This window comes from Magnolia sinica, chromosome 15 (genome assembly GCF_029962835.1).
Source record: "Magnolia sinica isolate HGM2019 chromosome 15, MsV1, whole genome shotgun sequence".
In the NCBI taxonomy this organism is placed as follows: domain Eukaryota; kingdom Viridiplantae; phylum Streptophyta; class Magnoliopsida; order Magnoliales; family Magnoliaceae; genus Magnolia; species Magnolia sinica.
Genome location: NC_080587.1, coordinates 28,127,160 through 28,150,835, shown reverse-complemented (window position 1 = coordinate 28,150,835; position 23,676 = coordinate 28,127,160). Strand labels below are relative to the sequence as shown.

General features: G+C 38.2%; 1 protein-coding gene across 12 annotated transcripts in view; it reads right to left on the bottom strand.

The window, feature by feature from the left end:
- Window positions 1-1,428: 1,428 nt before the first annotated feature.
- LOC131227910 (uncharacterized) overlaps window positions 1,429-23,676 on the bottom strand; it is a 31,826-nt gene continuing 9,578 nt past the window's right edge. The window contains exons 2-10 of one of the 12 annotated variants that reach the window (XR_009162591.1): window positions 23,178-23,287; window positions 18,331-18,436; window positions 12,275-12,454; window positions 7,403-7,876; window positions 6,420-6,497; window positions 6,266-6,349; window positions 3,177-3,432; window positions 2,132-2,440; window positions 1,429-1,847 (exon numbers count right to left, since the gene is read on the bottom strand). Coding sequence is in view for 2 of the 12 variants with exons in the window: in XM_058223743.1 (XP_058079726.1) it covers window positions 6,282-6,349; window positions 6,420-6,497; window positions 7,403-7,876; window positions 12,275-12,454; window positions 18,331-18,436; window positions 23,178-23,225 (954 nt within the window). In the remaining 10 variants the exon portion in view is untranslated. The other 11 variants (XR_009162590.1, XR_009162594.1, XR_009162595.1 and 8 more) reach the window with 11 other exon arrangements.

Here is a 23,676-nt window from a genome sequence, read left to right as displayed (position 1 = left end):
AAAATAGAGAATATCCTGGACCATCAAATAGTTTTAACGTTAGACAGAAAGTTTCAGAAGTACCTAGTCAAGTAAAAGTCATGCCCAGCTTCAGACAGCATGTGGCTCACTGCGAAGGAGCTTCAGAGACTTGATCTTAATGTCCTGGAGTGGTTCAGGAGTTTTATTTCGCCAGTGCCGAAATCTTCGCAGCCGAGGAGAATTGATGGGGACATCTCCCGCATACGTGCACGCACGCTGCCTCACCTATGCACATACCCACGGAGTAGGAGGGCCCCACTATCGATCTGTCTCGGTGACGACGTCCAGGGAGCGCCTCTTACCTAAAAGATGAAGTTTGGTTCAAAAGATTGGGCCTGATAATCAAGAAAAGCCTATCATGAGATCTCATGATCGTGGCCCACTCGTCGGATTGATTTCATATTTTAGGTTTTGCTTATTGCTATTATTTAGAACATTGTGAACACTTTATATTTCTCTGTTTGGTTTTTATTTTAGTTTACTTCATCGCCAAGTAATAGGTTGCACACATGATGCGAGTTTTGGGGTATAGAATTTTTCCTATAAATAGGCACCCCTTGTAGTTCTTTTGATTCATTGAAGTTAATAAAAAAATTCTTGATTTATTTTTCTGCTCTCTTCGTAAGTTGTGAAAGAATTTAAAAGTGGGTGCAAAGCCCTCCCTTTTAGAAGAGCTAACTACCGTCGTGCGAAGCCACATCGATCCCGATTCACCCCCATCTTCCATCATCTTTTTTCTATCTTCCCCCACTATCCGTACTTCAAATTCGTCCCTTTTGTTGCATTAGATTTCTTCATTACAACAGGTTTCCAGATTTCGGCCTGCAGGCGAGCTGAAACTTCGACGGAACACCACACTCAAACCAAAGCTCGGATCGACATCAGATTTGGGGGTTCTGCAACCCAAGCCTGGCCAACCAAGGCCTAGGAATCTGTTTCTGGATTCCTTCACCCACCACACGTGCGGTCAGCCTCAGCCACACGTGCGCCCGCACTTGGCTCGCTGTCTACACGCAGGGATTATCTCAGGTTCAGATTTCCTCCTATTTTCCTCTCCTTTATACATGATTTCATAAATCCTGACCCTAGATTACATTATCCCTAATTGATTTGCCCCTTTTCTCATCCTAGAGTTCCTTGAAATGGGATTGGGGAATCCCTTGGATTAGGGACTGATTCTTATGCATGTGTGGTTGATTTCTATTTTCCTTTGAGTATTGTTTGGTTCATAATTTTCATTGATCCAGCCCTAACGTGTGTAGGACTGTATCCGCATAGATTCCCCTTAATTGAATGTTTGGACTTTCATGTGGGATATGGAATTTGTGTAATTATTTCTGAACTAACGTGATCTTAAGCCTGAAATCTCGCATATCATATTTAATTTTCATGTCTTGCATCACTATCTATAAATTATGTACAAACCATATTTCTTATCTCGAGTAATAGGCCAGTTCAACATACAATTTGAACAAGGAACTTCAATTTACAAGTCTGCCTTTCTCTGTGTGATTGAGATGGCTCTAAAGAGCGAAAACAACGATTGTGTGATTGGCATGCTTCTAACGTAGAACCAGGCTATGGTTTTTCACACATGAAAAAGTGACTCAATGATGGTTACTTAACTCACAGACTTCACATTCTAAAGCTGACACAAGCGATAATGAAGAAGCAACACTTTTGAGAATCTTCAAGAACGGGTGACCAAGACAACAAGAGTAGTGGTAAGGAGAGATGTTTTGTGCTACTGCTCCAATTGCTTCAGGGTCAAAATAGTAAAGCTCACTATATTTATGTCCACCAGTCTTCTTTTCTGGCTTTAGATCCTGAAAAACACAGTGAGGGATAGAAAGTCACAGAGCAGTCAACTGATTTTGAAAATTTACTAGCAGACATGAAGCTAGGAAATTTAGGTATTAAAATAAAAATAAATAAATTAAAAATAAAAAAAATTAAAAAAAAAATCCTTGAATGAATAGTACCAATGCCACACATTTTGGAAATGGTACCATCTGCCAAAGTGACCGAGTTTTGGAAATGGTACCATCTGCCAAAGTGACCGATGAACTCGACGACAAGATATCAATAGAGGAGAAGGCACTAAACTCACCTGTTATATGATCAGAGGCACCAAAATGGATAATCCCATGGGGCAGAGGACTTGGATCATAAACAAATAATACTTGATTTCATGAATGTGGCTGTAGAAGTGGAAGCCAAGAGGTAGGTTTAATTATTCAACAAATTAGAATACTCATCTTTCCAAGGCGTGATTATATCACCTGATGTACTTGGCTATTGAGTTGTAGGAGTAGAACTAGTAGAACAATACCCAAGCTGGTTTCTCATAGATATCCCATCATTTCTCAAAAGTATGATTTGTGTCTACAGTGAGTACACAACTTAGGTCCATAACCTCCTGCATCACCATAACCACCTTGATTATCTTAGCCACCACGACTACCACCTTTGGCTTGTCCAACAAATGATGCTAGAGCACAATGATCACTAACTCCACATGTAGAGCTAAAAGATACACGTCAAAGTAGAACATAAGACTTCATTAAGAGATGGAACATCCTTGCCACCCAAGATCCATGCATGCAATGGCTCATATTATGGTTTTAAGCCAAACAGGAATTTAGCCACACGAAACTCCCCATGTTGCTGATGTCGTTTCTCCAAATCACTAGTAGTTAATACACAGGCTACAAATAATATTTACCAAGAGACTTATCCCCTTCTTGGAATATAAAAATCTTTTCAAACAACTGATACGTACAAGATATATTTCTATCAGATAAACACATCCAACATCTTTGCAGTATCTAAAAATATCACATTCCCACTAACAGACGTTTTAATATTATTCTACAACCACATCATGATCTAAGCATTTTCCTGAATTAAATAATCGTAGTGCTATCACTTCCGTCTATCTTCTCTACAATCAAATACTTCAATTTACCTTTGTCAATAAAAAACACTTAGATCAATTTAGATCACTAGAGATAATTAGCTCCATTAAGTTCTATAGAGGTTATTTAAACCCTAGAAAAATTATATGGATTTAGAAACACAGACTGATCACCCTTCCTCTCCATTAGAAGAAGAATTATATAAAAATTAAAAAAAAAAAATACCACAAGGCTTACACAAATGAGGGTTCTCTTCCATATATAAGAATGCTCCCATTGCATGCTCCACACGACATACACATCACACTTGAAGAAACAATCAGCCCACATGTTCCAACTGAATATGAGAGGAGCGATGATCACATACACAGCATTCACCCTCTCAGACATCACACTTGAAGAAACAATCAGCCCACATGTCCCAACTGAATATGAGAGGAGGGATGATCACATACATGGCATTCACCCTCTCACACACGACCATTGCAAAAGCCTGGCACAAAATAAAGAAGAAGAAGAAGAAGAAAAAGAAGAAACCCTATATTTCTTAGAGAACCTTCAGCATAAGGGAGACGAAGAACAAAGACGTAAAGAAAAAGATGAATTTATGAGACGGAAGAGAAGAAGGATGTGTAGAACAAAATGGAATCCGTTCTGATACTATAATTCACTATATAGAATTATGCAGAAGTGAAAATAGAAAAGAAATGAAAAAGAGATTAACAAAAGAAAAAGAAAATAGAGAGAGTATCGCAAGCTCTAAACCACACTTGACGAAAAAATCAGCATTGAACATGAGAGGAGTACACAACGTTCACCCTCTCATACGCGGAAAGCCCAACACACACACACACACACACACACACACACACAAAAAGAAGAAGAAGAAGAAATGCTAGGTTTCTTAGAGAAACTTAAGCACAAGAAGGCTTTATTAAAGTTTTCAAAATACCAGCAATACCCTTTGCAAATTCCCTTTCTCCCTCTCTCGTTACATCTCATTACGGGCTTCTCCTCTCTGTCTCAACTTCTCCTCTTCCTCTCTCGGCTTCTCTCGCTCGTCCTCACTCCCACCCTCACAAGCATCTACGTTATTCATGGCGGGTACACTTCTCTTCCCTCTCTCTCTCTCTCTCATATGAATCAGTGGTGGTTTTCTTCTCTCTTATACAAATCATCCGTGGCGGTTTTCCTCTCTCCCTCTCTCTCTCTCTCATACAAATCATCCCTGGTAGGTTTTCCAAAGTATAACAATAGTTAGCATGGTTAGGGTTTGTTGAAGTGAAGAAAATTAGGATTAAAATATTGAAAAATTAGGGTTTGGAAATTTGTAAAAATTTTGGGCACCTCTAATGGTTTTCCAAGGTGTAGCAATGACCGTCATGGTCAGGGTTTGAAAAAGAGAGGAAATTTGGGATTAAAATAGTGGGAAATTAGGGTTTGGAAAATTGGAAATTTTTGGGGGTTCGAAAAATTGGGAAAAATTGGATGCATAGAAATATCTATTTTGGGCCTTGGTTAGCTCCACGTTAAGCACTATTTCCTCCATTTTGGGCTTTGAAAAATTGGATGGATAAATATTTAGGAGTTTTGTTATTAACCATATGAGCATTATTTTAATTACAAGCTCAATAGTTGGAAAGTTTCCCAAGTCAATATTCATTGACATAGAACTTCCGTATAAGTCATGGATAACAGACCATTTACCATGAGCTCCACAAGACAATGGTCTTAGGAGAAATGATTTAAATGATGAAAGTGATAAAGAAAATTCTCTCTCTCTCTCTCTCTCTCTCTCTCTCTCTCTCTCTCTCTATATATATATATATATATATATATATATATATATATATAATTTCCTCCATTTTAGTAAGGGCCATCATAGAAAAGATTTGCTAAAAAGTTGAAAATTTGAGGAAGTTCATCTCTTGTTTGTGGAGAGGTGTGTGGATGTTGCAACTCTTTGAACGTGTGAGATCCACCAAATAAATTATATGGATAGCTCTTATAATAGAATTGTTGTAATTTTTTTAAAATGACATCAAATGCCCCTATAGAAGCTCTTATTTGAATGTTTTATCAAACATGCTTATTTTAAACAAGAGCTTTTTTTTTTCTTTTTTTTCTTCTGAAAAAGTGATTTTACCAAACGAGCTTATTGTAAACAGGAGCTTTTCCAATAAGAGCTTATTAGAGTAGCTCTTATTGGATTACATTAGAGATACCAAATGGGACCTAAATAAAGGGATAGGAACAGAACTAAAGACTAGGTGTGCCATCCTATTATACAGCCCCTTATTACATTCATCCAAGTGGGTGTCTGACCCACATCCACAGTCATTCACAAAACCAAAAACTAAATCCCTAATCCTCTCATTTGGATGGGATGTTCAGTAAACTAGGGCTTTGCTGCTTCTCCTAGAGAGGGAGGGAGGGAGAACAAGACCAAGAGTGGGAGAAAAATATCAAGTCTAGAGAGGGAGGGAGGGAAAGCAAGAACGAGAGCGAGATCAAAATATCAAGTCTAGGTTCATGTATTGAACCCCATGCAACACAGAAGTTTTCAAGCAGAAAGGTAACTAGTTTATAAAGGGATCTTTACTCAAATGTTGCAAAACTATAATGACATGCCTGGCTGGTTTTGAAGAGGCATTTTCCAATACATTATGTTGTGATCTTCGAGCCCCATATACAGACACTGAAGTCATGGAAATCATCCAATGCTGGTATGAAGTGCAGAGGACCAGTATGATGGGACACTGCAAAGCATTTGCATGAAAATAAACTAGCAGACTCCAACACCAACTTATTGAAAGAGTCCAGCAGCCAGCAGCTTTCTACCAATTTTTATAACATTTGATACATGTGCATGCCTTTGCATCATGCACCTAGTATACAAGTGAAACCATGCTTCAGTGATCTAGACTGTTGATCTGAGACATCCCATTTTAGAAGTGGAATGCCCCAAAAGCCTCCAGGTTAGAAGAACCAAGCCATCTGTTATTTGGCCTTTTCTCCCAAACCGTTACTGCATTTCTTTTTCTTAACTGTCTATTTATTGCCACTGATCAAAGGGGTTAGAATCTTTGAGACAGGGAAACATTTGGAGCAACTGTTGGTCCAGTGGGACCCACCAGTTCAAAATATGGATCACCAAACCACAGATTCCACTTGTGTGGACAACACAAATCAAGACACAACACACCCTGATGTATCAGGCCCAATAATTCCTCTGAAAAAGATGGCCAGATCCTTGACCCTGAGTCCATGATTCTGATAAGGAGTGATATCTATCTTCAAAATGGTCACAACAGAAGGGAGCATACCGATTTGACCATTCGATCAATCACTCCCAAAATCTTCATAACTCAAGCTTTCTGATATGGTGTCAAGCCGCTTATTTTCTCCTGCTAAACCAAGACTCAAACATCAGAAACTGAAGCAGCTGTGGCACAACTCAGCAAAATGAAAGAACCTCACCTTGGCATTCCCTTCCAGGGGAATCAGGGAAGTCATCGGCATCTAGGAAAGGGGACCTCGAGTAATTCTCCATTATATCTTTAAAGAATGAGCAGCAAAATAGATGGTTAGTCCTGAGCATTAAGATACAATAAAAAGTTTTCATAACATCCAGTACATTGATGAACTATGTTAACTTTCAGCAGAATATTGATTCATCCATCCAGACCATCTAATATGTAGTTGACCTCTTGGATAAAATTTAGAATGACATTTATGCCAGTTAAATCCCAAAACTTCTGAGCAATTAAGCTTTTGGGGACCCTTGTTGAACATCCAGAAGCTGCAATCAATGAAACAGCTGGAATAATCCAACTGGTGAATTTTGGGATAGAATCCATTCAAAAGGTGGTCTACAGTTGGACAGTCCAGATTGGGTATGCATTCATTTAATACCATGATATGTTGCAGCCCAGTGTTTATAGAGTAGTGGAGTGTGCCATCCAACCCCACATTCTGTACATGTGCTCATCAGTTTGGACCACTCAACCAATGTCCTTCCTCTTGCATGGTTCATATTACAAAATTGACATTGATACAGCCATTCTTGTTGTTAAGCATACCATTCTTGTTGTCAAGTATACATGGACTCTTAACAATGATTTTTTTTTAAAAAAAAGAAGAAAAAAGTAGGCCACTGATAGGCTGCTATGATCTTCCATCTGGTTAGAATTCCAACGTGTAGCCATCCACAGGTGTCCTACCTACTAAAGAGTCTGGACCATCAAGTTTGTGCATCGACTTTGTTAAGTGAAATCAACTTAACAAACATGGTGGATGTTAGAGAAACCCAACAATAAAATACAGGTCAGAGTGGGGGAGATGGTGCTCACCGGAACTATGACAAAAGTCAGCTGTCAAGTCACAAAGACTTAACAAACATGGTGGATGTTATAGAAAGCCAACAATAAAATACAGGTCAGAATGGGGGAGATGGTGCTCACCAGAACTCTGACAGAAGTCGGCTGTCAAGTCAGAAAGACTGAAAGTGCGAGGAATCTGGCGTAGGAATCCAAAATTAGCATCCAGGGACGATTCATTCAAGGTCTGTGAGTTAGACTCAGTGCTGCTAAAAGATGTGATGGATGCCTCTCCAATTGTTGAGTGTGTTTCCAGGACATTCCCATCGGTAGCACCATATACGAAAGATGAACTGTTCGAGTATCCAGGTTCCGATTTGATTGCCATCCCATTCATTGCTTGTAGCATTCCCATCTCCGAATTCTGAGTCAAAAGCATGTTTACAGAGAGATCCATGCTTCCATCATGGGCAGAGGCATCGTCAGCAGTATGCGTACTCCGAAGCATGGAAGGCCTACCATTTCTGAGAGCACTTGAGGGATCTACTGAATGGTGCATGTCGTCCAGTCTTGAACGAGTCACTCTTTGTTCCTCCACATAGTGTGGATTTTGGTGGACTGTCATAAAAAGAGGCATCAGAATTCAAGGTCTGCAACTCAGTTTTGATGTACCATATCGATCACCACTGATACATGGTCATGTTGCCCCCATATCAGGCTGTTTTAAGCCGATATGGGCCAAGACAACTGTATTGTTCATGGGCAATACTGGCATGTAATGGGTGATAACAGTTTCGGACAATACAGCAAACCATGCTTCAGATGTGATGTTCGATGATTAGCAATGCCAGAGAGAATGCATAGAGAAAAATAAAATAAAATCTATTTGACAAAGTTGCATGAGAGAGAAATCAAATGCCATGCTACATGAAATTGAAAGGTAATTCGAAGCTGCTAGAAACAACAGAGAAACTATTCATTCACTCTATACCTAGAGTTGTACACCAGTTCAACCAAGTCAAGCTTGGCACAGCTCGGCTCGGCCAACAGCCAACCCTAGCTCGAACTCGGCTCGACTCGGTCCTCGAGCCTGACTGGCCAGCTCGGCTCGGTTCGGTCAGCAGCTCGGGCCAACTTGAGCTGAGTTTGAGCATGTACAACATTTTCTCAAACAAATAGATTGCATCTTCAATCTTCCACATTTTGAATGCAAATCAGTAAGAATGTTTTGCAGGCATTTTATCAAACACTCGACGAATAACATCAAAATCAAGATATGAGGGCAGTCCTACAATGTAAAGTTCTTTTTTTTTTTTTTTTTTTTGTTTTTGTTTTGGGAGGGTGTTTCTTTAATCTTTACTTGAATACCTATTTCGAGAATATCCTGATACGAGGGCAGTCCAAGGAACAACACTTCATTGAGGCATTTCATCAAACACTCGGCAAGCAGCATTAAGATCAAAATGACCAAGTCACCGTGCCAATTCGACCCTGAGTCAATTTGAGTTGAGGTTCGATTTGAGCTTGGGTAAGATCGAACTCGGCTCGAAATTTTTTCGAGCTCCAAAAACCAAATCGACTCGATCTGAATCCAGTTTCGAGCCGAGCCGAGTCGAGCTTTTCCAAGTCAAGTCGAGCGAGCTGACCAAGCTAACTCGACTTGTGTACAGCTCTATCTATACCCCTGTTGGCAGGCCACCATGCAACAATCGCACCAATCAAATGACACTTGAAACAAAGCTGCTAGACACAATGGAGAAACTATTCATTCACAGCATACCCCTGTTGGCAAGCCACAATGCAACAATCACGCCAATCAAATGACACTAAGGATAGAACTAAGAGCAAGGTCATTTGAAGCAACCTAGCAGCCCAGTAAGAGAGAAGATGAGGAAGAGCAGATTCAGAGCCAGGTGCAGTGAAGGCCGGAGATGACACACAAGGGAACATTGACTAGGGATGAATGGCCTGAAAAGAGGTTGAGAAGAAAACCTAAAAGGGCTTTGGTCAAGGTGGTGAGAAGGGTGAGGAAGACTTGTTCACTTAGGGCTTGTTTGGATTCGCGTATTAGGGTGTATTGTATTGTAATCGGGTACTGTTCATGTATAGGTTGGATGATTTTCAGAATACATCCAAATCAATATGCTATTAATCAATGTTTGGATAGGAGGTATTGTTTGAGCAAATATACAATATCTTGTACAGATCAATGTTTGGATACGACGTATTAGGCCTGCGTATTGTACAATCGTACAACATACAATAGCTTTTATACGGATTTTTTTTTTTAAAAAAAATAAATTCTCGTCCATTTCATAGGAGGTGGTGCCCACCATCAGTTGATATTATTCATCTGATCCGTCCAACATGTAAGAGCTTGAATTGAACTCTCCCTTCAGGAACAAACTTCCCTAATGCCCACTTAACTACAGATTTGCAGTTGTTTTTTCCATTGATAGCCACTGCAACCGTTGAAACTGAAGGAGGTTGCAAAGAACGTCCCTCTACTTCACGAACTCCCATTTCCTTCCGTAGTCTTTGCTTCCAATGCTTACAGGCTGGTCTTGTCTCAACCAAGAAAAGGAGCTGTCCCTTTTTCAAAGGACCCAAAACTGGTTTTAAGGATTGAAATCATAAAAACCTTCTATGTGACGGTGGAAAATCTGTAACTACACGATCGCTGCTCTCGAACAGGAACAAAAATAGAGAAGAAAACATGGTTTTCAGAATTTAGAACATGAAGCTAAGTAAATATAAAACATTCCAAAAATGAAGAAACGAGTTGTGGAAAACATTAAGATAAATTCAACGGTTTCGACTCTCCCTTATCGGAATTCGGCAAAACAGCAAATGTTTTGAGCCTCTTCCAAGGAATTTAAGTCAGAAGCCTAAGAAAGGAACATTACCCAGGCGAAGGAGATGCCATGAATCCCGAGTGGAAAGGAAGAAGCCAAGCTAGGAGAGGTCCGGATTCGGATTGGAGAAGGAGATGGGGGAGACGTTGAGCTCCAGGCGGCCTATATTGGTGAATCTCCGAACTCATCGAAGGGGATAATGGATCAGCCATCAGATCGGATCTCGGAGAAGTAGATCTTAGCTCTGGAGAGGGAGATGGAGAGGAGGAAGACGAGGAGGACAACGAGGAGATGGATCCGAGGCGAAGAGATCGCCATGGCGATTGCAGATCTTTCTCTCTTGATCTCGAGATCTGCACAGCGAGGCTTTGGAGACTGAGAGGAAGGGTTTTTGGAGAGAAATGGATTTCTGAATTCTTTCGCAGCCGAACACAGTACATTGAAGAGAGAGTATTGACAGCAGCAGAGCCGTCTGACAACCGTTTACAGTTGCTTCGAAAATTTGGCTGGAGTATGTATTCGCGTGCATGGTTTTCCACGCATATACACTCCAAACCAAACACCGCAAACGTCAAATCAAACCCTCTAATACCACACAATACCGCCTAATACACGAATCCAAACAGGCCCTTATTGAGGATAAGGGCTCATGAATGATCGGTGAAACACAATCCAAAAAAACAACCTTTGATAGCTGCCGTAAAGCTATAATGACAAGATGATGATGATGATGAATGGCATTCTTGTGAATATTTTTTGCTTTAATATAAGAACAGTCCAAGAAGCACTCCCAAGAAAATAACACCTCCCAATAACGCATGACAAGCACTTGCTTAGGCCAGCTAATCACAGCAAGGACGAACTTCAATGATAAGGTCAAATCGACAAACTAAATAGTCAGTGGAAGCCTAATCTTCTGGATTCTGAACAATGAAATCAGCCGATGCGTTAACAACAAGACTATTCCATCCATATTCATCATTTTTATTTTTTTTTGACAGGAAAACTAGGACGGCACCACAAGTACAAGTTGTGGTACACTGCATCATCAATTATATTCCCTTCAACACGTTAAAAATTTTTTTAAAAATAAAAATTAAAAAAAATTAAAAAAAGAAGAAGAAGAAGATATCCTTTGATCCCTATATCTAACACCATCACTCTAGGAGTATGGAAAAATAAGGCTTCTGCAATAAGCATCACAAAAGGATGTCTAAACCATAGTTCAAAAGCCCAAAACTTGACTGGACTTGACAGCCAGATGGGTCAAGTCGATTCGATCAGTTGACTATCTTTTTTTCGATTGGACTCCATACTAAATAAATCAATTAAAAGATATTTAGAGTAATCACAGATTTAAAATACGTAAAATGGATAAAAAATGGTCAGTGCACAGTGCTTGGTGTCTTGGTAGAGATGGGTTCAGTACCCTTCCATGAGGTTGTGGGTTCAAATCTCATCCCCTCACTTTTACTTATTTTGAAAAAAAAGATACTCGCCTGCTAGAGACTCAATTAAAATCACGACGGTTACATCGAGTCAACAAAGTTGTCAGGCCGACTTGACAAGACTTGCCAAGTCAAAACTGAGTCACAGTCATGTGCGAGTTTCCTCATGACTCGGTTCGAAACCTAGTCAAGTTGGGATGACCGGGGCAACTTCAAGTCGATGAGTTTTAGATTCTAAACTCCTGCTACATGCATACTCAGTACATTACATGTTTATAACTAGACAAGTAAATGCATATTATCACATTTATCAAGGAAACTGAAAAGTCCACATTTCAAGAGTGACAAATTCCAAACTTACGATAACTAGACAAGCTTATAAATCTATACGGCTATGTGCATACTCAGTTGAAACTGAGTCACAGTCATGTGCGAGTTTCCTCATGACTTGGTTTGAAATCTAGTCGAGTTGACCTGGACAAGTTTGAGTCAAGTCAATGAGTTTTAGATTCTAAACTTCTTCATGCATACTCAGTACAATTACATGTTTATAACTAGGCAAGTAAATGTGTATTATCACATCCATCAAGGAAACTGAAAAATCCACATTTCAAGAGAATGACAAATTCTAAACTTTCGATAAGAAACAGCACATGGATGATAAATCAAGCACAATAAAAAGAAGCGCTAAAGAAAAATTCTGGTGGCAGTACATGTTGAGGCATGTGATCCATTAGAAACAGGTAAAGAAACCCCAGCTGGGTTCTTCTTTCGCATGAGTTCAACCTGTTGCTCGAGCAACTTATTGAAAATCATAATCTGGTTCTTTAACATCAGTCTAACATGGTATGCCTTGAAAAAATCTCGATTCTCTTCTTCAAGCTTTTGCCAAACTGTAAAAAACCAAGAGTGCAACCAATAAAGAATATGAGGAAATCTCATAAAAACTGTTCAACATAATATAAGAGAAGCTTCTAGACGATTAGACAAGGGAAGTGATAAAGTGCAGAAGCAAGCTCCACGAACTAATCTGATCAGGGAAGTGAGTTGACAATCTACCTGATCAGTGAATTAGATTTCACAAACTGTCCGAATAGATCACATGTGTGGCCTGATCAAGAAACTGTGTACAGATTTTTATATACAACTGAATATGTATTTTAGGGGTGCATAGCCAGTCAACAAAAAAAAAAAAAAAAAAACCTAGTCCACACAGTTTGCAGAATCCATATAGGGTTAGATTTCACTTATTTCCTGCTAAAGACTAGTATTCATGCAATAGGGTTATGTAGCTGCAGTAACCGAGCAAATAGTAGCCAGTTGGTATTTATATGCATATATTCCAATATAGATTCCAAGTCCCTCTGTGACCAACCATAGGATATCATAAAGAATAAAAGAGGAAGTAAAATGATGCAAAAACACTAAACACTGAATAAGGGTTGAGATCCCTAGAGTCCACTGAAGTCCACTTGGGAACGAATCTTTTGAATTTGTGGCCCTCTGCTAATGATGCATGACTTGGATGCATCAACCAGTTGCACAATCAAGCATCAAAGCTGAAGATCTTGCCATGGAAACTACATGTGCAAAGATTACATGGTTTCAACTTCTCTAAGAGAGGTTTTATCATTGGAGCAAGCTCTTTGCTTGTGACAATCAAAGAGCTTTCAAGATCTAGCAGAATCCTCATTTTCATGATTGAACTAAGCATATTGAGCTTGATCATCACTTTATCCACGAGAAAATAGAACATTGGAAAGTTCAAACCATCCATACCAGTTCTACTGATCAGTTAGCTTGCATTCTCACAAAAGGTCACTCCGATGCTCTCATCAATGATCTCATTACAGCTTTGGATAATAGTCTCTTCAGCTCTTCTTATTTCTTATATGATAACTATTTGACCACTTGTGCCATATAGGGTAGAGCAGTGGGCAGTTCAAAGGCAACATTAGCAGTGTTGTGGAGATGAGGATGTTGAGATGGATGTGTAAGGGAAGACCAGGAAGGATAGAATTTAGGAATAGGTCATATGAACCAGCCAAGTAGTAGTCTGAATATCAGAAGACACAATGGAGGGGAGATTGATATGACCTAGCCATGTGCAATGAGAACTGAAAATGGCTCCTATGAGGAGAACGTTGGTTTGGATTGGAGGACCCGAAAGTGGATGCAAGGGAGTCTTAAAATGGCTTGGATCAGGGTGGTGAAAAGTTATGCGAAGGTTTGTTCACTTACCAAGCACAGGGCCCTAGTTAGAACCAACAGCTTCAGTATCGGTATCGACTGATGTATCTCACCCTAGGGACACAAAAACACATTGGGTATCGCATGGGAAATATTGGATGTATCATTGTTTTTTGGAAACATTGGGAAATTAGTCGAATTTTTCAATGAAACTTTAGGGATATTAAAAAAGACAACATTACACACTTAGAAATTAAAAGATCACAAAGAAAAAAATGCACATAACAAGTTTTCTTTGTATAGGGTCCTAAACTATGCGGTCTAACACAAGTAATTTAACTATATTCAAAATCAGTTCATATCATTTATAAATCTAAGAAGACATGTATGACAACACAAACGATTAATTCAAAAGCCAAAGAGGTAGAAATATACATGTAATGTGCCCTCAATGCACATGTGTGCTGTCTTTTAAAAAAAAAATTAAATTAAATTTTGTCCCTAAAAGTCCAAAACCTTTCATCAATATGGAGATCGGCCAACAACATGTCCAATATGATTTTTCCATACTCTAATTGCAATTTAAATGGGTGGAATGGGGAAATTTTTGGAATTTTCCCAATTTTCACAAATTCAAAAATTAAAGTGTAACTGATATTAGGCTCAGCCAACACTCATAAACACTTGCAAATAAAAGGTTAAATAAATGTTGATCAATATGGACATTTTGAAAAAGAAATATATTTTTATTATTTTTTATATTTTTATTTTTTAATTTTTTTCCAAAAACATCGATCTGTTGTAGATCAGCCTCCAACATGCCTAATGTGATTTTCTCTTCTTTTTCTTTTTCTTTGTTTTTGAAAGGGAATGATTTTATTCAAAAGCCGCAAAAAGCAAAAAAGAAAACAAAGCAAAACAAAAAAGGAAAAGTAGACAGAGATTACACCCCCAGCAGGGCAATGAAGACACAATCATCCAAATCCTTACTGCTAGTGGCCCACTTGAGCACCCAATAAATAGCTTCACTTGATCACTTCGATAGGAGCTGCCAAGTTTTCAAAGCACCGCCTATTCCTTTCTCCCCAAATGGCATAGAGGCATGCCATAGCCGCCAACTGCCAAACCTACTTCCCTTCCTTCCCCGCTCCACCTTCACGCCATGACGCTAAGAAGGAATGCATGGACATAGGCATGACCCAAGAGACGGTGAGGGTTGCAAAAATAGATTCCCACACGTTTCTAGCAAAAGGACAGTGAATGAATAGGTGATCCACTGATTCCGCATCCTACTAATGTGATTTTCTCATACTCTGATTGCAATTTAAAAGGGTGAAAATTTTCCCCATTTTCACTAAATCTCCAAATCAGAGGTTGAAATCAATGATTGAGGATGCAAAATCATGGATTTCCATCTTAATATTCCAGTGATTCCAAGTGTTTTGCAGCAAAAAAAAAAAAAGGATTAAAATTGAAAATTTTCTCACCGTTTGAAAATCAAACCCACTCACTATCTGATCTCGATTTCTGCACAAAAATCCAGTTGTCTCTCAAAAAAAAAAGAAAAAAGGTCGGTCGGAATTACCTCAGGAATGGATTACAAGCAAAAGATTCAAGGAAAAATGGGATTTTTTTTTTGAGAAAAAAAAAAAAGAAAGGGAGCAGTCGGTTGGGAAAGTATCAATAATAATATCAAATGTATCATTGACACCAAGTAGTATATAACATGCGATATTTCATATCACATTGTGTCAACATATCGCTGATACAATGTGATATTTTACAATATTTTGTGCGACATCCGGAAGTCTATAAATTTCGGGGCTGTTTCGTATTGGCTAGCCACTACCGATAGTATCAGTGATTTGTAAACACTAGTTAGAAATGATTGGCAGAAATAAGATTCGTAAAGCTCATAGGTAGTTGGCACAAGGCTATGATGATGATCATGATCATCATAAAAGGGATGATACTCATGCACCCACTCAATGAAAAATTCTCCCTGAGACTAGTCTTATTCTCCATAACTATTCATATCACATTAACAAGGTACTAGGTAGTGCTTTTCCATCAGTTACTGCATCATGATCATGACCATGATCATGATTACAGCATATGGAATGCCCCTCATGTTATTCATTCACTCTCCAATGCGCAAACTTTTTCTCCCTAACTAATCATGATCTTCTCTCCTTCACTATATATCTCATAACAAGGCGGTGGTTTTCCTTCGGTTACAAACCATATCCTAAATAATAGGATGTGCAAATTCTGTATGACGCATAGTCATGCCATCATTGATATCATCGTTGTAGCCTAGTCTAAGTACTTGCGATCATCTTTACAATATATTGTAAAGCATTACAATTTTTCAGTTTAATATGCACAAATTCTAATTGTTGTATTGTCATCATAGACATCACTATCGGATGAGCTCCTTTTCACTTTAGTTTGCAGAAATCATGCTCAAACCTTGTCTTTTGATCTCCAAAACAAGCCTAGATATGGTAAAAAGAAATACTTATTAGCCTTCTCCTAAGCTTGAAATGAGAAAATTACACACAAAATGTGAGAAAAAGTGAAATAGGCCTCTTATAAGCATAACAGCCGCATCATGATATGCAGGGGCTGTATTGGTACCGATACTGGCCGATACGTACTGATCCATGCATCAGCACACACGAGACGCTAATACATCCCCATCAACGTATCAAGGCCAGCCAATATGGATACAAAATGGTTGTATCAGACACGTAATGGAATTTCACAACCTTGGTGTAGGTGCATGTGTGCATCCTCCAATTCTGGAGAGTGCAAGTGTGTATGTGTGATGTATAGGTTGACGTTTATGTGTGCGGGTATGGTCATGTGCAGCATTTGCAGTATCGATAGTCGGCGATACAAAATTGCACGAAGTATTACAACTTCCATGTATCGATTGATATCTTGTGAAATATCGCAATGTAACAGGGAAATATCGATGCATTGTGATATTCTCATTATATTGCAGTTATATTCTTTCATGTATTGATGATATCATCAATAAATTCCAGCCAACACCCCCTTTTCAAAAAATTTGAAAACAAATCCCAAAAAAAAAAAAAAAAACCTCTATTTCACATTCTCTCAAATCTTTTACTGCTAATCCCTTCGTAACTAGAAATCGACCAACCCTTTACGAATTTTTTGAGGGAAGAGGCAGTTTTGGTGCGTAAATTGATATCGGATTTGCAAACTATGAGATTTTTTCAACTGAGATCAGAGAGCGGGTATGCCAGATTTGCAAACAGTGAGATTTTTTCAATTTCAATCAATCTTTCTTCTATAAATCACTTGGAATCACTACAACAAAGATGAAAATCCATGAATTTGCATGTTTTGCATGGTCAATCATGGATTTCAACCTTCCATTTGCAAATTTGGAGAAGGTAGGAAAAATACAAAATCTCCCATTTCACTCATTTAACTTGCAATTAGAGAGAGGAAAAAAAATGCATTAGAGTGTTTGGAGGCTGATCTGATTAACAGAAGTTTTTCGAATTTTTGAAAAAATATTTTTAAATTTTTTCAGAGACAATTTTTTAATTAAAAATATTAAAAAAAGAAAAAAAAAAAGAAAAGAAAAGAAAAAAAAAAGATCAGCGGTTATTTAGCCTTAAAATTCATGTGTTTATGAGAGTTGGATGCTAAAAAAATATCAATTACATTCCAATTCTCAAATTTGGGGAAATTGAGGAAATTGGTTGGGGGGGGATCTGAAATTCTCACCATTTCACCAATTTAACCTGCAATAAGAGTGGAAAAATCACATAAGAGCGGTTAAAAGCTGATCTATAGATTGATGGAAGTTTTTGGAATTTTTGAATGTATTGCTTGTGTTTTCATAGATCTTAGATTTATTAATGATATGAAGTGATTTTGAATAGAGTTGTATCACTTCTGCCAGATAGCGCATTGTTTAGGACCCTATTCAACGGTAACTTATTCTATGAACTTGTTTTTTTATGATCTTTTGATTTCCATGTAATGATGTCTTTTTTAACATCCTGAAGTTCCATTGGAAAATTTGACCAATTTCCCAATGTTTCCCAAAAAACAGAGATACATTACGTGATACATTCGATATTTCTCATGCGATACCTAATATGTTTTCGCACCACAAGGGTATGATACATCCATCGATACCAATACTGAAAACATTGGTCATGTAAGGTGTCCAATTGAGGGAACATCCAACCTGCCCCTACTTCCAAGGAAATAAAAAATCAATATTCAAACTACGGGGATCCTAGTGTTCCAAGATATAACCCATGTGATGCTCCATACTTTCATTTGTCATTCACCTTAAATTAATAATCAAATCCAAAATAATAGGACTGGAATTAATCAAGGACTTGACACCTAAATGGAAAAATAAATGAAATCCTAAATTGTAGTGCTATGGATCCTTCAACCAAGGATCCCTACATATACGGACTAACAGTAAGAATGAAATGCAAAATTGGACCAACGCATAGAATATCCTATGCTTTTTATGAGAGTTATGCAGAAACAATGGAGAGATATCGTTGATGAATACCAAGTTCAGTAAAGCCAGGCTCTATTCTTGCCTGAACCAAAAGAGTGTCCACAACTTCTTTCTGGTTCATGTATAGTTGAAGGCATCGTTCTATAAGATTTTGAACCTGTGAACATAGAAAAAGAGAAATGAAGAACTTGACAGAGTATTATTTAAAAATGTAACTCTTCTATGATATTAAGAAAAGGGACATCTCAATTACTGCAGGAAATAAGAGATCCCCTGGAGTAAACTGTCTTTCTATATATCTATATATATAGACACACACACACACACACACACACACACACACACATAGATGAACAACGACCAAGATGATTTGTACATAATATAGACATTTTTCATTAGGAAGACCAATGTAGAAAATGCTAGAAGTTTTCGTTAGAAAGGCAAATATGGAATATGCCAGAAGAATTGACAGCCCATACTTACCTAACAAAGAAAAATAAATAAATCACAGCAATGTATGTTAATTATATATATATATATATATATATATATATATATATATATATATATATATATATATATAAAAGGAAAATACGAAGTTGAACATCTCAGCCATCGACAACAAAACACCTGAGCAATAATACAAGAAACAATTGGCAAGTTTAAGGGCACAAATGATGTTACGGAAATTACCCAAGTAATTTCATTGCTCATAGAAAGAAAGTAGCGGAAGTCCAAGCGTGACACCTGAAACTTTGTATACCCAAGGTGACTAAAACTCTAGTTTAGGGTACTCAATTACAAAATAATCATATGCTATATCAAAGCACCTTTCCTGGTGGAGATTGCCAAGCATATTGTAACATATTGTAAGCTAATTTCATGTGGCAGATGATGTATATATTAATTATTTATGTCCACATACAGAGACAGGATGTGCAAGACATTGTCACATGTAAATATATAAGCCATTAGGCCTCTCATTAGTGATTTTTTTTTTTTTTTTTAATCTATTTAGTCTCTCGTTAATGATAGACGCTTCACTTTCCAAATTTGTTTCTCAAGTTTTCACAGGTACAAAGCTAGGTTTTCTAGCTTTATAGGATTTTTAGCATTGCTAGAGGGATTGAAATTGAATATTTAATTAGGGACGCCTTGGAAAAAACTTAGTTGAGCTTCTTGACAAAGATAGTGTTGGATCTTATGATCCATGGTCCAGATTGATTGTGATGTATGTGTGGCCCACCTCGATATCTGTACATACTCATACAACACATTTCCTTTTATCTTTTGTTCATAGTCCCTTAGTCTTATTTTGTACACCTTCTATGTACTTACCAAATTGTAACAAGTGGGGCATATTCAGTATTTTTTGGTTTTTTTTATCACTTTCAGTAAAATATAAGCAAGGGGGAAGCTCCAGAGGTGCAGAGATTGTTGGCCATCAGATATGGAATTGCAGAAAACAGGTGGGACATCAATGCAGCTTTGCACAGGGATGGATTCGGCAATTTGGAGGACAGTCTCATGGGCTCAAAGATTCAGAAAAGGTTTTGCTGGTCTCAAGGTCAGCGATGGAAACAAGATCAGGTTCTGGGAGGATATATGATGCTCATGTATCCAGTTATTCACAGAGTTAAAGGATTTGTATGTAATCGCTGCATCAAGAAAGCTTAAGGTTGAACATATGTTTCAGAAGATGGGCAAGAAAATAGTGTGGTGTCCAAGGTTTTGGAACAATCTCAAAGATTCAGAAATCACTAGCATTGCAAAGCTTCTGGAGTTGTTAAACAGGGTATATCTTCCCCTCAATGTACGAGCCAGAAGGATAGGGAGCCTGCAAGATAATGGGTTATTCTCTGTGAGGTCCCTTGCCAATATTATCAGTGATCCACGAAGTACCCTCCCCTTTTAGGTAGGAAATCTGTGGGCCCTTAAGATTCCACTGAAGGTAAAAGCTGTTGCGTGGTTGGCTTTTCTAGGGAAAATTCTAACAATAGATCAACTTTGGAGGAACAGGATGATGCTGCCCAGTAGGTGTATCATGTATTGTGTCGTGGAAGAGATGGCAAATCATCTCCTGTTTCATTGCTGTGAAGCAAGTGCAACCTGGTTTGCAGTGTTTAGCAAGAGTTGGGTGCTCCCAGATGTGGTTTCCAAGATTTATGGAAGCTGGACAAGACGCTTGGGATGGAATTGGTAAGTGGCTGTAGCAGGGAGCTTTTTTCACAACTACATGGGGCCTTTGGATCTGTCGTATAAAGAAATAAATATTTCAAGGGATGCAAGAACCAGTTAATATTATTCTTAACAGGATTAGCAGGCTCCTCCTTGACTGGGCTAGGGCTACTAGGGGGTACTCAAGGGCACTGGTTTTGCAAAATTGGGAAGTGAGTCTGCATTGCCTGCAAGGGTTCTAGTTTTGCTGGGACCGTGGGCCCATTCTTCAGGCGTGTGATCTCGCCTTTCTGTGAAGGTTGTTTGCTGTAATGGTTCTGGGAATGGTTATGGGATGCTGAAATTGCTCATGTTTTGGCCTGTGCGTTGTTGTATTATTAGTTTTCTTTTTCAATAAACGATCTTTTTAAAGGCTTTTCAATAAATGATTATTATCCATTTTTTTTAAAAAAGAATATAAGCAAGGGGGGTGCAGATGGACAATGTCCTGCTTCTCCACCCTCTTCTTCTCTTCTTCTTTCTTCTTTCTTTCTTCAATCTCTAAGCAAATCCACAGTGCTAAGGAGAAGAATGAGTCTTGATCGCTTTGTGTGTGGGTAATCATGTACCAGTGGGGTTCCTTGCTATTCTTTCAGCCAACTACATGAGCATGACCATCCTCTCCATGACTTTGCTTGCTTATCCACTAGGGTGTGCATGTAACAGCTGGGTTAGGGGTCAATAGTGGGTGGGCCATGTTAGCATGTGAATGGTGTGAATATGAGCTTCTTAAATGCTCAGTTCCAAGAGTCCAGACAAAGGAAGAAGGTTGATGTACAGCAGGCAGCTGATCGTAAAATTTCTACCAATCCAACAAATTAGAAGCCAGCCCCAAATTATTGGGAGAGAAACTAGGATGATGATGAACACATTGAATTCAATGTAGATATAAATTGAGATTTTAGAGATTATTTTTGATCGATGGAACAGTAAGCATGCCACAAAATAATATGCGCGCAAGATCTACATTAATAATATCCACCATTTCATGTACAAATGACAACATCGATTTTTGCATATAACAAATTGCATATACTAAGTAGTCTGAATTTGAGCAACCCACATGATCTGACCCATAGTGTAGGGTGTATTGGAAATACTGGAGAAAGTAGCATACCGAGTACAGGTTCCAGTACCGCATACCAAAGTTATCATGATTAATGTAACCTTATGTTGAGTGCATATGGAGGACAGCAAAAGGCATGAAGTGCTTCCTTTTCTTAAGGAAGACATGGAGTTGGTTTGTTGGCAAATTTAGGCAACTACAGGGGGTACTTGCAATGGGAGACGTGGCACATTCTAATAGGGTCAAGATCAAGAAGGATTAGAATATTGGATCAGTTAGAAAAAGATTGGGATTTTAAAAGGTGAAGAAGTTTGTTAAAACAGGGTATTGGCTTGGGGAAATCAGATTTTGGCACGTTTTGATACAGAACTGTTAGTGCTTAAAAGAATTCGATGGGGGCAGGGCACCAGCTCTAGCAAGGCTGGGTTCCACACTGCTTATCACTTTCACGGTACTTCAAGGGCTCTAAGGAGGCTCTGCCAGATGTGCTTAGGGTGATGGGTTGGTCCTAATTGAGGCTAATCCTGGCAATGTCAGAACCTGGAGTCAAGACCCTCCTTAATTCAATTAAACTAAATGATTCGGACAGTTAATATTAGGTGGGGTATCTACACATGTACACCATAAATTTCTTTGAAAATGTGTTCCCGTTCCTGTTTATGAGCATATGCTGCGTTTGAAATTTTAACCTTCCCATTTTACCAGTAGACTGTACAAAAGCACATAGTTGAATGAAAGCAAACTTACCTTTCTACTTGCAATAATGTAATGGTGCTGTTCCATGTTGTGCCTATTTTCATAGTGCGAATTGCGTAACTGTATATTCCTTTATGTTGCATTCAGATGTAGTATGTAATTGGATTGCAATTCTAAGCTCAGTAACATGGAATAGAGTAGATTGTGATTAGAATTCTTTACTATGTATATCTAGGGACAAAATTCAAATTTCAAACGCATTACTCCTAAGATGGACTGAACTGAATGCAGCTGCAGTTTGAAGGCCACTTAATATCAATTATAGGAAACATCATTACAATTGGGTCACTTAATCTTGATTAAACTAAATTATCAATTTGATTCGGTTGTGCATCCAAGCATCCGTAATAATTGTCTTTGTGAATTCTTAGCGTCTATGATACCTGAACAAATCAGTAAAAAGAAGGCTTGAAACTTGAAATCGTAGGAACAAAAACAGGATTTTTAGCTTGTGGATTCAAGTAGATTTCCCTCGGATAAAAGAGAAGTCTAAAGCTAAAAAGGACATCCAAATCTCATAGACATTAGACAGACACCTCATATGCTAGTTGATCAAGTGTGTGTCCATTCTACATTATTTATGCAAAACCAGACGCACTTACAATTTCACAAGAAAAAAAAAAAGTTTTGTACACCACAAATAAGAGAAGCAAAATAACTGAAATGACATGTCTAGACAAGGATATCATAGAGAACATAAGCACAATAATTTATGATACATCATTCAAACCAGACAGCAGAACAGAAAGGTAGAGATAAAAAAATAAATAAATAAATAAATAAATAAAAATAAATAACAGACAACAGGATGAAACATAATTTCATTAAAAATAACAGAACACATGCAACATATCCGTACCAGTTGTATATCTTGACGTGAGACCCTTCTGACCTCTCCACTGGACATTTTGAGGTTGTACAATTGAACTAAACTTTAGATGAGAACCTATAGTAAATATTAGGTAGTGCCTGGAGACATGATTCAAGATGATTTCAACAATGACCTGATATCAAAAATAAATCAGGAGAAATATCATGAAATAAGGTGTCGGAAGCATATGAGTAGTAGTTTGGAGCTAAGGTGGAAATTCCAATGTTAATTCACTAGAATCAAACTACAAGACTCTCTGCAACATGTGAACATAATATACATTTTATGCTCCCAAACTGAAACCCAGCTATTGAACTAAAGGTGTCAGTGAAGACTACTTGTGGATGGATTTTAAACTAAGAGATTCCAGCATTAGCAAAACTTTTAGAGTTGCATGACAACATATGAACATAATATACATTTTATGCTCCCAAACTGAAACCCATCTATTGAAGTAAAGGTGTCAGTGAAGACTACTTGTGGATGA